Genomic DNA, 17,737 nt, shown 5'->3' on the forward strand with positions numbered 1-17,737 from the left:
CTGTACCTCATTGGGTCTGTAACCTGGTAATGGCAAGACAATGGAACCTCTGCGAAGTCAATGAACAAAAGAACGGTGAGTTAATTTCCGCAACCAATTAGATTTAAGAACTGACAAAGAGAGAAATGAGCTGTATTTATAGTGATTTTTATAACCTGCCAATATCCCAATGTGGCTTAGAGTGAAGCAAATAATTTTGCTGTGTAGTTACTGTTCTGACGTAATTAGCCCAGAGCAAGCTAATACGACAACATTGTGATAATTAGTTTATTTATGGCGATATTGATGGAAGGATAATTAACACTGAAAAAGAACCCTGACTCTCTTCATTGAAATAGTGCCACGGAATCTTTTATACACATCTGAGGGGCAGAGAGGGCCTCCATTTAATAATTCATTTGAAAGATGGCATCTCTGACAGTGCAACTCTTGCTCAAAACTGGAAATGTCAGCATGTGTTCATCTCTTAGAGTGGAACTTGAATTCACAACCTTCTAACTCTTCACCTGCTGAGCCACAGTTGACAGAGAAAGAAATGGGGTGAAGATAGAGAGAGAGTAACATAAACCAAGATTGGGTTAAGATAAAGAGAAAAAAAATCAGAAAGAAGAGAAAATAAAAAAAAACTACCAGTGTAAAATGCATAAACTAAAAATCTCTAACAACACTTTAGCAGCTGAAGGAATTAGATTCAACAGTTTAAATTGTTCCCTTTCTAGGCTGGAGAGGTTGAGCAGCAAAGGCCTTGTTAAGTATGAAAAATAACTTACTGTTATGGGTTTAATGGGTTTCTAATGAGCTAATGTTACAATTTGATTAAACTTGCAGGACTTTGGGGTGGGATGCTATTTCAGTGAAAGTAATAGTGGTAGACACAGCAGGCCAGGCAGCATTAGGAGGTAGAGAAGTCAACATTTCGGGTGTAACCCTTCTTCAGGGTTGTGGAGCAACGTACATCATCCTGTAACTTAAACTGAATCACATTTCAAGAGATATCTTTTGCCTATCATGAGGTGGAGAATAATTTACACATTAATACTGGAGATCACTACTAAGGTCACCTTATTTTGGCAGCAAATTCTGGCCTTTGTCTTTCTGAGGTAAAAACATTGACTGCAAATGCTGGATACCCAGAATCTAGATTAGAGTGGTGCTGGAAAAACACAGCAGTTCAGGCAGCATCCGAGGAGCAATAAAATCGAGGTTTCGGGCAAAAGCCCTTCATCAGGAATACAGGCGGAGAGCCTGAAGGGTGGAGCCCTTCAGGCTGTCTGCCTATATTCCTGATGAAGGGCTTTTGCCCGAAACGTCGATTTTACTGCCCCTTCATCTTTTTGAGTTGTATCACTATTGTAAGAATTAAACTGGATATTTTGTTCCTTATCATTTCATGCTTTAATAATGGATGCATACTATATTCTATCAGATTAGACCAAAGCAGAAGTATTTTTAGATACATAGAAAATAGGAGAAATGGGTTATTTCGCCCCTCCGGCCTACTCAGCCATTCAATATGATCATGGCTGATCTTCCAACTTAGTACCCTGTCCCTGCTTTCTCCCCATACCCTTAGATGTCTTTAGCCTGAAGAACTATTCTTTCCTGAAAACATTCAATGTTTTGGTCTCAGCCATTTCCTGTGGCTTTTTCCTCATCTCAGTCTTAAATGGCCTCGCCCATACCCTTCTATAACTAAGGATAATACCTGGGTCCCTTTGGACCTAGGATGACGTTTTAAGTGGTGACCTATAAACTTTTCATTGGATTCATTCGAGTGCACATGACAATAAAGGCTATTTTATTCTACAATGTAACCCCTGGTTCTGGACTCCCTGCTCAACAGGAACATCCATCCTGTGTTTACCCTGTCATGCTAGAATTTTATAGGTTTCTATGAGACACCTCTCATTCTTCTAAATTTCAGTTAATATAATCCTAACTCATCCAGTCTCTCTTCATACATCAGCCCTGCCACTCCAGAAATCAATTAGCTTGTTACTATCCAGAGAATGCTAGCTTCAGAACAGTTTATTTGACTTCAAGCTAAATTGATTTTGAAGCTGGTCAGCAGTTTTTATTGACTAACTTCTTCAAAATCATATAGCATCATGAACTCATGTAGTACCTCATAAGGTGCTTCACAGGAAAAAATTTAACATCAAGCTCGATAAGAAGATAGTTGACTAAAAGCTTGGTGCAAAGAGTTAACTTTCAAGGTGAGTCTTGCAGGAAGAAAGAGGGGCAGGGAGACTTATGAAGGGAATTCCAATGCTTTAGAACTCAGGCAGCTGAAGCCATTACATGTTCACCATTGGGAGCAATGGAAATCCAGAGTGAAGAAGTGGCCAGAATTAAAGGAACATGGAGATCTTGTCGGCTAAAGGATAGATGAGGTTAAAGTTGCGTTTAGCAACGAGACCATGGAGTGATTTGCACAGAATGTAAGGATACACAACTGCGATTACTTAATGAATACAGTGTTGCTAGATTTTCTTACCTCTCTCCTGTGTAGCCAGCTCCACATTGGCACTGACCAGTGGCTGAGTCACATTGGCCACCATTGTGGCATTGGCATTCCTGTGAGCAGTTTATTCCATATCTTCCCTCAGGACAAGGCTGGCCACATACTGTTCCCTTTAAAAAATTAAGCATTTTAGTCAATTGTTTGTCTTTTTTTTGTTAATTGTTTGATTTAGATTTTGTTTTTCAAACCAGTCTAAATGATGGAAGCAACTGTAGATAAAATATCCAGATCTGCCTGAAAAAAAAGTCGCTGTCCAAAATAACTGTCAATCTGTTACAGCATTGAAGTCTCCTCCCTTAAATATTTGGAAAACAAAAAATCACTGCTTGCTATTATATCCTGTCCTGTCCTATTTCTCTGTAAATTTGAGGGCTATCATAACTAAACTGATCTGCATGGCTGATTTCAGAACCTTTAAATATAACAATGGGGTGCCTGCCATCTCACAATTCAATGAACAAATCCAAATGATTCTAAACTATCTGAAGTAGGATTCTGTATTCCAATACTTACTTTCCTAGGGATTAAGCACTTGAGTAAATATTTCATTTTCCTAGGAGTTACTTAGTGGAAGGAATGTAAATGTTGGGTAGTTGAGGTTTTAAGAATAAAAATTTTTTAAAATCTGCAATAGATACTCAGAACTTTATTTTATTTGATCTCTACCATAGGTCGTGAGGGTTACCCATGGTGGATGCTGAGTGAGTTTGCATGGAGGGACAAAATGTTAAGGACGTGAGAGACACAAGTGACCACCTCCCATAACTGAAACTTAAAAACCACCCATCCCACTCTGGAATGGGAATCCCAAGTTCCAAGGCGCTTTTGTCCAAGTCAGGTTGAGAATTGTTCCAAGTCCATGGGGTGATAATGAGGGGTGGATTTCCTGAACAGCACTGATAAGAGGCAAAGTTAGAAAAACAAGTTGGTAAAATTACCCTATGAAATTGGTCAACAAGACTAAGCCATTTCTGCAGTTCACATGATCAAGAAAGGATTGTCTTTGGCTGCCTCCCACAGGGCACCAAAACCTGTATTATTTTGAATTCATAAAACCTGTTCCTTCAAAACATACTATTACCAGAGCTATTTTTGACAGGTGATATTTCTCCCCATAACGTTCAATAGTCAATGTCAAAAATCTAATTTTCAAGCCATAAATTTATAAATAAATTAAATATACTAAAAACACATTTTCATAAAATAAATGATTTTGATAAAGTACTAGCTGAATTAGATCAGACAGGGAGAACCTTGAAAAGCAGAGAAGCTTTATTAAACTTGTATCAACTTTAGTTAGACCAGGCTAGCAGTACATCTGTGCACAATTCTAATTCCATATTATAAAATGATTTCAAGATGTCACAAGGTGAAGGTGCAAAAATGATTCATAAGCACAATAACAGTACTAAAATATATGTATCAGAACATCTAAGCAGTCTAGGTTTCTTCCCAATTGAGAAGACAAAGGAGAGGCATAACAGATCTTTAACATTCTGATGGGCTAAATGTATAGAAACGTTCCCACTTACGTGGGCTAGGGAAGACCAAAACTACAAACTATAAATAGAAAATAGTCATTGGTAAGTGAAATAGGAACTGAGGAGAATTATGAGAATGTAGAACTCATTGCCACAAGGTGTAGTTGAGGAGAATAACACAGATGTATTTAAGGGGAAGTTGGATACATAGTATAGAGAAAGGAACAGAGGGTATGTTGATATGAAGTAGGTTAGGAAAAGGTATGTGTGAAACATAAATATTAGCATGTGCTTCTTTGGTTTAGACTCTAACTAAGAAGCATCACACCATTTGTATGATATAAATACAAATGATACAACCTGGGAAATTGCATACACTGTCCATGTTTTGACATCATTTGGTGAGGTGCCACTAAGCAAAAGCTCATTGTGTAGGGGTTAGCAGATTGGCATGAATAGAAGATTGGTTGTCTATAAGAGAACAGATTGTAGGAATAAATAGGTTATTAATTCATATTGGAAAGATGTAAAAAGTGGTGTACCACAGGGGTTGGTGCTGGGATTTCAATTGTTTACAATTTACATAAATCATTTAGATAATAAGACAAAAAATAAGTTTTGCCAAATTTGCAGATGAATCAAAGGTGGGTCGAAAAGTAATTTGTGAAGAGGACATAAACAGGGTACAAAAAGATATTATTTGGTGAAGTGAGTGGAAACAGTCAGACAAATGGAGGATAATATGGTGAGTGGGTGAGTAATGTTATGGCGAACAAGCGGGTAAGTGGAGCTGAGTCCATGAAAAGATCAGCCATGATCATGTTGAATGACTCCATCAGCCAGATGACTCCTGCTCCTACTTCTTTTGTTATTATGTTCTTATAGTTTGGATAAATATTAAATTGCCCAATTTGGTGGGAATATTTTTAAAAACATGTACTATCCACATGGTGAGAGATTGTAGAAGAGAGATCTGGATGTCCTAGTGCATAGATCACAAAAAGGTAATACGTAGGTACAGTAAGTAACTAAGAAAGTTAATAGAATGTTCTCATTTATCAAAAGGGGAATTGAACACAAAAATAGTGAGGTTATGCTTCAGGTATACAGGGATCTGGTAGACCACATCTGAAGTATTGTGCACAGAATTGGTTATCTTATTTAAGGAAGGTGTACATGTATTGGAGGCAGTTCAGAAAATATTTCACAGAATCCCTATAGTGTGGAAACAGGCCATTTGGCCCAACAAGTCCACACTGACCCTCCGAAGAGCAACCAGATTCATCTCCCTACTCTTTCAGATGACTAACACACCTAACCTATACATCCCTGAACACTATGGGCCATATAGCATGGCCAATCCACCTAATTTGCACATCTTTGGATTTATTAGACTAAGACATGGAAGGAGAGAGTTGGCTAATGAGGAAAGTTTACGTAGGCTAGACTTATATTCACTAGCATTCAGAACATCAAGAAGTGACTTAATTGGAACATTTAAAATCCTGAGGGGTCTGGACTGGGTAGATATGGAGATGTGTCCTTTTATGGGATAATCTAAAACTAGGAGTCAGTACTTAAAATCAGGGATCATCCATTTAAAATAGAGAACAGGTAAAGGTCATGAATCTTTTGGACTCTGTTCCTGAGAAAGTGAGAGTTTGTAAATGTTTTAACAGTACAGGTAGATTCTTGTTAAGGAAGGGATGATGAAAAGTTATTGGTGGGAGTGCAGGAATATGGATTTGAGGTTACTCTCTGTTCAGCCATGTCATTAAATGGGACAAGTGTCAAGGGGCTGAATGGCCTACTCATCCTTCTAATTTGTAGATTTGTACGTTCAAACTGAATCACCTATCATTAAACAGAGTCACTATTTCAGGTATAAGTATGAAATAGAATGTTTGGAGAGACCTCAGAAGTAAAAATTTGACTGGATTTAATAATAGGCATTAAAACAATCAAGTGGATATAATTCATCAAGTTGCTGTGAAATATGTGTTTCATTGAATTTGTTTCAAAATTTATTTCAGATAAAGGAGATGTGGGGGTGGGGACCAAGGAGCAGAGAGGTTCAAAAGGCAATTTGATCAATTTGAATGTTTTGTTATTAAGACAATTGACTACATTGGGAAGGCACATCATGAAATGTTTACATGGGAAGTTTCAATTGTACACATCTTTGACATTTTAAACATGGAAACTTTTCCAAGAATTGAGTGACAGCAGAATGTAAAGGCTGTGTACATGAGGTGTGTGCATTGATATATGGCTCTGTTTTATATAATTAAACAGGATTACCATCCATCCTGGGGGGCATGAGCATTCTCCTGTAACATGGTGACACACCCCACCATTTTGGCAAGGGCATCGCTCTTCACACTGAGGTCCATGCTTGCCTGGTGGACACAGATCTTCACAACTAGAAAACCAAAGAAAACACAGAAACTAGGCATATATTACAACCAAGGAAGAGCAATAATTTATACAGCACCTTTTGTGAACTCTGGACATCCCAAAGCAACCAGTGAAGTACTGCTTGAAATGTTGTCTGTGTTATAATATCATAAACACGGCAGTCATTTTGCACATAGTTAACTCCCAAAAACAACAATATAATAATCACTAGGCAAATGGTTCTCCAGTCAAGTTGATTGAGAAACAAATATTGGCTAGAACATCAGGAAGAACCTCATTGTGCTGCTTTAAAATTTGGGTCACAGGAGATTTTGCACCCACTTAAGGAGGCAGACAGGGCTTCAGTTTATGTCTCTGACAATGTAGCACACTCCCTCAGGACTGCACTGAAATGTTGACCTAAATTGTGTGTTCAGGTATCAGGAGTGCATCTTGAATCAAGGTGAGCATGCCATCAACTAAGCATGATGAATGCAAAGCATTGAGATAAAGAGATCAAAGCATTGAGATTACATTTTATCAAAGATAGTTTATATCTTCTTAAAAAGTTAATAATACCATTCGACATTTTAAGATTTCATCTGCTTTTACAGTCAAGTAATACAACAGGAGTAACTTCATCGGTGTGCTGTTCCTTTTAAAGGGCTATCCAAAAAGAGAAAAACATATCTGTATGGATTGCATTGAGGTCAGTAAGGTGGACGTCATAGAATATGAGTTTTCCAATTGGGACTGTTAACCTGGTCCAATCAGGGAACCCTGGCTGATGGATATAAACAGGGTGTTGGGTCGTTAGGGCCGACTGCCTGCCCCTTTTCCGCGGCTACGTTAGGGCCCGAGTGTCCTTGGAGAAGGAGCACGCGGTGTCCACCAACACCCTGGAGTTGTTCAGGGAGAGGTGGGCGCCACAGGGAGTGGAGTGCATCATTTCCCCCTCCAACTCTATTTTGATTTAGTCCCTGCCCTCCCCTTCACTGTTTTGATCACACAGCATTGCCCTTTGATGTGAAGGGCACTGCTTGTCACAGGCCACTCGGGTGTTTTCCTACTTTTCCTGGTGGTGGAAATTGAATAAAGATTTGTACACCTGTGTCTCTCACTGTGTCTCACAGCTGCACACACACACCATGGGTGCTGGGGATAAAAAATAATAAGCACTACCGCAGTTAGGCGGTAATGTGGGGGTTAAGGAAAAAAAAAAGAAAAAATAACCAGGAGAATCAGTGGGTTTTTGAGGGGGGTCATTATGGTTGCCTGCCTGGCTTCAGTAGTTATGTTCAGGCAGCCTTGGAAAGGAGTGGGTGGTGTCTACAAATACTATAGAGGTCTTTAGGGAGAGGTGGGCACTGTGGGGTGTGGAGTGTTTTTTCTCCAAAAAAAAATATAAACAGGGTGTTGGGTCGTTAGGGCCGACTGCCTGCCCCTTTTCCGCGGCTACGTTAGGGCCCGGGTGTCCTTGGAGAAGGAGCACGCGGTGTCCACCAACACCCTGGAGTTGTTCAGGGAGAGGTGGGCTCCACAGGGAGTGGAGTGCATCATTTCCCCCTCCAACTCTATTTTGATTTAGTCCCTGCCCTCCCCTTCACTGTTTTGATCACACAGCATTGCCCTTTGATGTGAAGGGCACTGCTTGTCACAGGCCACTCGGGTGTTTTCCTACTTTTCCTGGTGGTGGAAATTGAATAAAGATTTGTACACCTTGTCTCTCACTGTGTCTCACAGCTGCACACACACACCATGGGTGCTGGGGATAAAAAATAATAAGCACTACCGCAGTTAGGCGGTAGTGTGGGGGTTGGAAAAAAAAAGAAAAAGAAATATGAACAGGGATTCAGAAAAAAAGAAAAAAATATATAAACAGGGTGTTGTAGGTTCTGCTCACTTAGAGCTGGTTCTGAGGAAGCTGGATCAGTGTCAAGTACCATGCACTGGTAAATAAGGGATGACTTGGTGAAGGTATACCAGCCTCTTGGAGTTATTTCAATGTAGATCTGTAGATAGCTGGATAATTGCAAAGATGGATAGACATACATGAAGAGAAAGGCAGACATAAGTGAACAGATAAGGAAAAGAGAAAAAGAGAACCAATCATTATCACTGATCAGCATAAACATTCTGATGGTTTTATTTATAGAAACCTGAAGGCTTTTATTTGATTTCAAAATATTGATCATAAACAATAGATCATTCTAAATCACATTCTTTTATAATGTTAAATGAGCCCCATGTTATTATAGATTACAGCCAAAGGCAGTTTTTGTTAATCAAAGCATTTTATTTGCATGATCATTACTTTATTCCTGTAAACTGTAGAAATAAGTATTAGGAAAAAAAGCATTTAAGTCTCATTCCATCCTTTATTCAGTCTAAGTGGTCATACATCTAGGGTTTTAATTGATATGATAGTTCCCGCTTGATACTGTGTACTATCCACTGACAGAGGTAGACCCAAGTGAGTTACGTTGCTTTTCAATCAGTATTGCTCCAAATACTATGGACATTGAAGTAAGCATAAAGATGGTGCAGGAATAAGCCAAGTGCCAATTGATTGAATTGAATTGAATTTATTGTCACATGTACCGAGGCACGGTGAAAAGCTTTGTCTTGCAAGCAATACAGGCAGATCACATAGTTAAGTAGCATAGATAAGTAAATAATATTTAAACAGCAGCAAAAACAAAAACATAGGTACAAGCAAATGCTGAGAGTTTGTGAATCTATTCAGTATTCTAACAACCATAGGGTAGAAACTATTTTGAAACCAGCTCGTGTGTGAGTTCAGGCTTCTGTACCTTCTTCCTGATGGTAGAGGTTGTAGAAAAAGATTGCCAGGGTGGGGTGGATCTTTGAGAATGCTGGCAGCCTTTCCTTGACAGCGGGCCTGGTAGATGGATTCTATAAATGGGAGGTTGACCTTTGTGACTGTCCTGGCCAAGTTCACCACCTCTCTGTAACGGTCTCCGATCTTGAATGGTACAGTTGCTATACCAGGTAGTGATACATCTAGACAGAATGCTCTCGATGGCACACCTAGAAAAGCTGGCAAGGATATTCACTGTCATGCCAAATTTCCTCAGCTGTCTGAGGAAGAAGAGACGTTGTTGGGTCTTTGTAACCAGTGCGACCACATGAAGAGTCCAAGAAAGTTTGCTGCTGATGACCACTCCCAGGAGCTTGACACAGCAAACAAGCAATAATTATGATCAAGGGAAGAATGACAATATCAGCACAGCTAAAGCTGAGTCAGCATGCTCCAACATCCAAGGTTGAGACAGGAAGTAAAGCATGTCTGAACCTAATAATTGTTGCCTAGTTTATTACGTTTCAGACTCTTGTGCTAAATAAATTTTCCAACTTGATCGTAAATCAGTGATCTCACGGTCAAGTATTCTGCTGGTTCTGAACGTGGTAAAAATCCTTAAAGGAGTAACCAAAGTCAGAGCTCCTGGATGACAAAAGAGATCAAAGTTACTGTAAGTGATGGAATGGGTGCACAGATGACAAATAAAGTTCAATGTGAGAAATGTGAAGTTTGTCAGAAGAATGTGGACAGAAAATAATAAATTAAAGGTATAATTCTAAAAGGGATTCAGAAGCACAGGCATATGGGTGTCTATGTGCACAGGTCATTGTCTATGGCAGAACAGGCTGAGAGAATATTTATATGGCAGACAGAATTTATAGAGTATGCAAACAAGGAGGTTAAATCTGTATGACACACTAGTTCAGCCTGAGGCCCAGATCTGGATGCCACATTTTAGGAAGGATATGAAGGCATTGGAGAGAGTAGAGAAAAGATTCTGACAATGGTGCCTGGGTATGAAGACAGTTTGAAGCATTTAGGAATATTTTCCTTGAAGGAGAGGGGGCTGATAGTGAATTGGATAGAAGGATACAAAATACCAAAGTCTTTGGACAGATATGTAAGGAGCATGCAAACATAAATATAGATATACAAGTAAAGAGCAGGAGAAGGCCATTTGCCCCTCTCAAGCCTGCACTGCCATTCAGTTAGATCAGGGCTGATATTCATACTGTCCTAATGGAACCTCCAGTGCCTTGCTCATTGTGAATCTATGCAGCTCTGTGTTAAAAAGATTCAAAGACTCTATTTCCACCACCTTTTCAGGAAGAACACAGTAGTTTCAATTCTGCATCTTTGCTGCCAAGAAAAATATTGAACTCCTCCGTTATACCATCCTCTCTTACCACTATATTCCCTTTTGCTAACCTCCATCTCTCCAGTTGAATAGCTTTCTAGACTACAGTGTCATGGTCAGTTAACTCCTTCAGGATGCAGCCCCATTCTAACCCAAACAAGCTGAAAACTTCAAACATTTTGAACAATTCCAAAGACTGAGGCTCTTGCATTCCTATGTAACCATAATACTCTCCTGACTTTGATCACAGAGAACCTTAAGCAAGCATGCCCTATTACAAAATACCCAGGTAGTGTTTCCCCACCCCACTGTACTCCAATGCATGCAGCTCAGACTCCAGTTTAATGAATCTGCCCAAAAACTGCTCGAACCACAAACATTCAATATAAAAATGTATGCTTTGAAACACAATGGCATCCAAGTGCTCCCACATCCTTAAAAGCAATTTCAATTCCTATATAATTAGTTATTTTCTTTTTAAATATATTTTATTAATCTTATCACCAGTTCACATGCCACTTCAACATAGACCTTAACCACTTCGCAGAAAATTACCTAAAAGTTCGCTTCTTCCCAGTAGCAAAGAACCAATTCCTACAAGTTGAAAACATTTAGAAAAAGCAGAGCAGCATTTCCTTCCCCTATTCAACCAATTCAACCACTTGCCCAACCCCCATCTAGCTGTTCAATGACACACTGAGTTGCCTGTATGTACAAATTATGTTTTTATGAACCTGGAAAAGGTTACTACATTAGGAACATGAACTGAAATTGCTAGAAAAGCTCAGCAGATCTGGCAGCATCTGTGGAGAGATGTTCAATGCTTAACGTGCTACTGACAGCAGCCCCCGCCGCATCCTGAAATCTACACTCAGTGACATGTGTGTGTCACATGTACACTCTTGACCTCCCTCTCCAACAGTGTCCCATCAAACTGGCTCAGAGCTGTACCACTCCCAGTTCCACTTCATCGTCCGGCACATTCACCATGCCAACAAGAAACTTTTTCTTTTCCTTGCAGGCATCAAGGCCCACAAGATGCAACAACTCAAATATACCCACGCCCCTCCAGAACCTTCTTCCCTTCCCGCTGACTCCATCCCTCCCCCAACCTGTTGGGTATTCACTATCCCTCCTGACTCTCTGCTTTCTGATGCTGAACATTCTGTACTCAGCTTTATCCCTCTGCGTTCCCACCTTAATGAACTTTGAGCACAACATGACATTGAATTCTTCTTCCATTGTCTTCACCTCTGTGGCCAGTTCTTTGGACAAGATTCCTCTCCCCACCTCACAGACCCTTCACCCAGCTTCACCAGTCTCCCTCCACCTGGACCTCTCCCTCTGGCCTTTTACGTGTACTTGATCTGTTCTTTGAGAACTGTCGACATGACATTGAACACTTCAATTTCTCTGTTCAGCTCCCAACCCATTCAAACCTATCCTCCCAGTAACTGACTGCACACCGTATTCTCAGCTTCAACACTGACTTTGTTATTAAGCCTGCCGATAAGGGTAGTGCGGTTGTGGTCTAGTGTACTGATCTCTACATTGCAGAGGCTGAGCACCAACTCTCAGATACTTCTTCCTATGTTCTCCTGGAACATGACTCCACCATGGCACATCAGGCCAATGTATCAATTACAGTCGCTGACCCCACTTCATCTGGTGGTCTCCCCTCCACTGCCTCCAAGCTGATAGTCCCCCAGCCCCTCACAGCTCATTTCTACCTCCTTCCCAAAATTCACTACCAGGACTGCCCGGGCAGACCCATTATTTCAGCCTGCTCCTGCCCCACAGAACTCATCTCTCCCTACTCTGACTCAGTCTTTTCTCCCCAGATCCTGTCCTTGCACACTACATCCACAATTCCGCTGATGTTTTACCCCAGTTTTGGAATTTCCAGTTTTGCAGGCTTCACCCACATCGTCTTTCCCATGGGCGTGCAATCCGTTTACACGCCCAACCCCCACCAGGATGGTCTCAGGGCTCTCTGCTTCTTCTTTGAGCAAAGCCTGAACCGTCCCCAGACCTCACCACCCTCCTCCACTTGGCCAAGCTCATGCTCACCCTCAACAACCTCTCTTTCAACTCCTCTCATCATTTTCTTCAGGTCAGAGGGGTGGCCATGGGTACTCACATAGCCCCCCCCCAGTTATGGCTGTCTCTTCATAGGGTACGTGGAATATTCCTAGTTCCAGTCCTATTCTGGCCCCACCCACAACTTTTTCTCCAATATATTAATGATATCATCGGTGCTGCCTTCCTCTCTCATCCAAAATTGGAAATGTTTATCGATTTTGCTTCCAATTTCCACCCGCTCTCATCTTCAGCTGGTCCTCCCTTCTTTTCCTTGATATCTTTGTTTCCATTTCTGGGGCGAGACTGGATACTAATATCCACCATAAACCCACTGACTCCCACAGCTATCTGGACTAGACATCCTCACATTCTGCTTCCTGTAAAGACTCCATTCCATTTTCCCAGTTCCTCCGTCTCCATCACATTTGTTCCAATGATGCCAACTTGGAAAATTGAGCCTCTGAATGTCTATCTTCTTTCTCAACTGAAGATTTCCCAGCATTATTGTTGACAGGGCCCTCAGCTGAGTCCAAACCATCTTCTGCACTTCTGCCCTCACCCCGTCTCTTCCCTCCTGCAACAGTGTTAGGGCTCCCCTTATCCTTACCTATCATCCCACCAGCATCTACATCTAGAGAATCATCAGCCACCATTTCTGCCACCTCCAATGAGATTCCACCACTAGACACATATTCCCCTCCCCTCCTTTGCAGCCTTCCACAGGAACTGTTCCCTCCAGGACACCCTAGTCCTTTCTTCCTTTACTCCCAACATGACCCCATAGCCCCATGGCATCTTCTGCTGCAACCACTGAAGGTGTAACACCTGCCCATTTACTTCCTCCCTGCTCAGTATCCAAAGGCCCAAACACACCTTCCAAGTGAAGCAGCATTTTACATGCACTTCACACAATCTAGTCCACTGCATTTGCTGTTCACAATGTGGTCTCCTCTACATTGGGGAAACAAAACATAGACTGGGTGATCGCTTTACAAAACATCTATGTTCTGCCCGCAAAAAACGACCTTGAGCTTCCAATTGCCTGTCACTTTAACACACCACCTTGTTACCTGACCAATTTATCTCCAGCTTGCTGCAGTGCTCCAGCGAAGCTCAGTGCAAGCTGGAAGAACAGCGCAAGCTAGATGTATAGCACCTCATTTTCCACGAGGAACCCTATAGCCTTCCGGACTCAATATCAAATTCAATAACTTTAGGGGCTGAGCTCTCCCATGTCCTTACCCCAATCCCCACAACCAGGCTTTGTTATCACATAGATGCCATTACACACTACCCAATGTTAGCCACTAACAGTCTCCATTAACAGCTATTCACTCTCCGAGCCAGATCATGATCCATTTCTTTGTCTGTCTAACTGTTCTTCTCCCTTTGGGCTCTATCCCCAACTATCATTTACTTCTTACCCCTTGTCCCCACCCTATCTTCTGCATATAAACTGACATTTTACTAACTGTAATCAGTTCTGAGAAAGGGTCACTCGAGCTGAAACGTTAACTAAGATTTATCTCCACAGATTCTGCAAGACCTGCTGACCTTTTCCAGCAATTTCTATTTTTGTCTCTGATTTAGAACATCTGCAGTTGTTTTGGTTTTTATTTACTACATTAGGAACTTCTGTTAGCTCACAGCTGGAGTAGTGTGTGCAATTCTGGTCACCACACAATAGGAAGGATGAGATTTTATTGGAGGAGGTGTGAAGGAGATTCACCAGGATGTTGCCTGGGTTGTTTTCTTTGATGCAAGAAAGTTGAGAAGAGGGAGGGCGTGACATAGGTGAATATGATTCTGAGGCAGAATTGAAGAGGGTGAATAAAAACAATCAAAGAGTGTGGTGCTGGGAAAGCATGCTTGGTCCAGCAGCGTCCAAGGAGCAGGAGAATCGACATTTCGAGCATAAGCCCTTCATCAGGATTGAAGCTTGTGGCCCAAGAAAGCTGAGGGATAAATGGGAGGGGGGTGGAGCTGGGGGTAAGGTAGATTGGAATGCAATAGGTAGAAGAAGATGGGGGTAAAGGTGATAGGTCGGAGAGGAAGGTGGAGTGGAGAGGTGGGAAGGAAGATAGACTGGTAGGACAGTTCAAGAGGGTGGTGCCGAGTGGCAGTTTGGATCTGGGTAAGTTGGGGGGAGGGGATATGAGGAAACTGGTGAAATTCACATTGATCTGATGGCATTGGAGAGTCCCAAAGCAGAAGATGAGGTGTTCTTCCTCCGGGCATCAGGTGGTTAGGATTTGGCGGTGGAGGCGGCCCAGGACTTGCATGTCCTTGGCGGAGTGGATGGGGGAGTTAATGTTCAACCACCGAGCAGTGCGGTTGTTTACTTCATGTGTCCCAGAGATGTTCTCTGAAACGTTCCACAGGTCAGCATCCCGTCTCTTCAATGTAGACGAGATCATGTCAGGAGCAACGGACAGAGTACGTGACATATGTGGAAGTACAGGTAAATCTCTGTCAGATGTGGAATGATTCTTTGGGGCCTTGGATGAGGTGAGGGGGAGGTGTGGGCACAGGTTTTGCACTTCTTGCTGTGTCAGAAGGTGCCAGGTGTGGAGGGTGGGTTGGTGGGGGACCAGACCTAACAAAGGAGTCACGGAGGGAACACAGATGGGGTTTGGAGGGAATTATATGTCTGGTGTTGGGGTCTCTTTGTAGGTGGCGAAAATGGCGGAGAATGATGCAATGTATCCAGAGGTTGGTGGGGTGGAAGGTGAGGACCAGGGGAGTTCTGTCCTTGGTTGCAATTGAAGGTATGGGGTTGGATGCAGGAGGAAGCCGGAACACCCAGAGGAAGCCCATGCAATCAAGGCTGCAATCGAACCCAGATTCCTGGCACTCTGAGGCAGTAGTGCTAACCACTGAGCCATTGTGCCACCCCTGATGAAAGGCTTATGCTTGAAACATCAATTCTCCTGCTCCTTGGATGCTGCCTTTCCAGCTGTGCTTTTCCAGCACCACACTCTGACTCTAAGCTCCAACATCTGCAGTCCTCACTTTTTCCAGAATGAATAAAAAGCAACTGCTCCCCTTTGTCAAAGGGTCAGCAATAAGGAGGCATGATTTTCAAGTGAAAGGCAGGTGATTTTTTGCAGAGATTTGATATAATATCTTTTCACCCAGAGGTTGGTGGGAATCTGGAATGAACTGTCTGGGGTGGTGGCTGGGACAAGAAATCTCATATCCTTTAAAAAACACTTGGATGTCTAGTTTAAATGTCATAACATTCCAACATTCTAGAGTTGGAAAGTGGGATTAGTGCAGGTAGCAGCATAGTTTTGATAGTATAGACCTGATAAGCCCAAAAGCTTTTGCCCGAAACATTGATTTTCCTGCTCCTCGGATGCTGCCTGACCTGCTGTGCTTTTCCAGCACCACTCTAATCTAGACTCTGACATCCAGCGTCTGCAGTCTTCACTTTTGCCTGATGAGCCGAAAAGCCTCTTCTGTCCTGTGTGATTCTATGATCTCAGACCACACCACCAACCTTATATACAACTAAGGTCACCAAATGCTGTTTTTGGAGATCAGTAACCTTTGTTTTTGAAGTTGATAAATGGGAAGATCCTGAGTACTTGCTATAAGGATAAAATCATAAGGTCCGACATTTTTGAACAAACATCAGGCTAACTTTAAACAGTTAGAAGAATGATATAATTTTCAAAACATATTTTGCCCAAAATTAATATGTGGTAAGCTGTGATTGAATACCAGACAGAGCACATCAAGTAGCAAATGTGATCAAGACAGATCCTATGGATTTCTCATCAACACCCTCCAGACATTAATACCACAATGGGTCATCAACTCTCATTAAACTGCTTTTGCTGATCTGGCCTTGAAAGTCCTTCTCATGGGTTATTCCATCATGAACTGTTTTAATGATTGCTCCTGTTCTAATCAATCATCCATGTGTCCTGGGTCCATGCATCTCTGCACTGCTATACTTATTCAGAAGCGTAGCTCCAGTTCTTCACCAAAGTTAGCTTCATTGAGCCAGTTCTGGGTTTTTCCTGAACTCGAGTCTTGCTCAGTTACATTAATCAAATTCTGCCTGCGATATCGTCGGCCCAGACTCTCTCAGCTGCACTGAAGTTTTAAAGCTCATTGGTTTATTCCAAACACCATGTGGTTTCCCCAACATTAAGCTTCCCACTTTCTAAGCTCCCTGGGACTCTTCTGAGTCCTGACTTCAACCGTTAGCTGCCTATTAAATATTTGAATTTCTTTCTAAATTTGTTATAGCAGCAAGGAGCCAGGTGACTGTGCTTTATTCTTTATTGGGTGAGCCTGTACAGAATCGGTATATTCAACAGCCTTCCCACAATCACAGCTTGCTGCCACCCTTCAAAAATTGAGTCTGCCCCTCTCTTGTCTGTTTCTCCAACCAGTCATGACCCCTTCCCCCGCAAACTATTCTTCAGTGAACCTGAACTGTTCTGCGTGACCTATTGAATTCCTTTCAATAAACCCCCTCACCTGCTGCTGGGCAGAACTGAACGTTTCCACTGTATGTCATTTTTTACTCTAGCATGGGATAAGGGCGCCACTGGCTAGACCACCATTTATTGCCTAACCCTAATTACCCAGAAGGCAGTTAAGAGTCAACCACATTGCTGTAGGTCTGGAGTCACATGTAGGCCAGACCAGGTAAGGATGGCAGATTCCTTCCCGAAAGGACTTTAGTGAACCAGATGGGTTTGTCCAGCAATCAACAATGAATTCACGGTCATCATCAGATTCTTAATTCTAGATTTTTATTGAATCCTAATTCCACCATTTGCCATGGCAGGATCGAACTTGGGTCCCAGAAATTTAATTGGAACCCTGGATTACTGGTCCACCAATAGTACCACGAGGCTATCGCTTCCCTATAATGTACTCTGAATATTATAGTATGCCGAGAACAATGTGAGAAAATTATATAACTGGAAGATTTCATTACATTATGTGCATAATACATTAATTTGGCCCTAAACACTGATAGAATAATTGAGTCATACAGCACAGAAACAATCCCTTTGACCCAACTCGTTCATGCTGACCAAGATTCCCAA

At 41.9% G+C, this 17,737-nt stretch overlaps 1 protein-coding gene across 1 annotated transcript in view; it reads right to left on the reverse strand.

Moving 5' to 3' along the window:
* Window positions 1-17,737, reverse strand: part of megf10 (multiple EGF-like-domains 10) — a 140,720-nt gene that overhangs the window by 65,358 nt on the left and 57,625 nt on the right. Inside the window, exons 6-7 of the mRNA XM_060841790.1 lie at window positions 6,307-6,427; window positions 2,498-2,634 (exon numbers count right to left, since the gene is read on the reverse strand). Coding sequence (XP_060697773.1) covers window positions 2,498-2,634; window positions 6,307-6,427 — 258 coding nt within the window. The remainder of the gene's footprint in view (window positions 1-2,497; window positions 2,635-6,306; window positions 6,428-17,737) is intronic.

This window comes from Hemiscyllium ocellatum, chromosome 2 (genome assembly GCF_020745735.1).
Source record: "Hemiscyllium ocellatum isolate sHemOce1 chromosome 2, sHemOce1.pat.X.cur, whole genome shotgun sequence".
In the NCBI taxonomy this organism is placed as follows: domain Eukaryota; kingdom Metazoa; phylum Chordata; class Chondrichthyes; order Orectolobiformes; family Hemiscylliidae; genus Hemiscyllium; species Hemiscyllium ocellatum.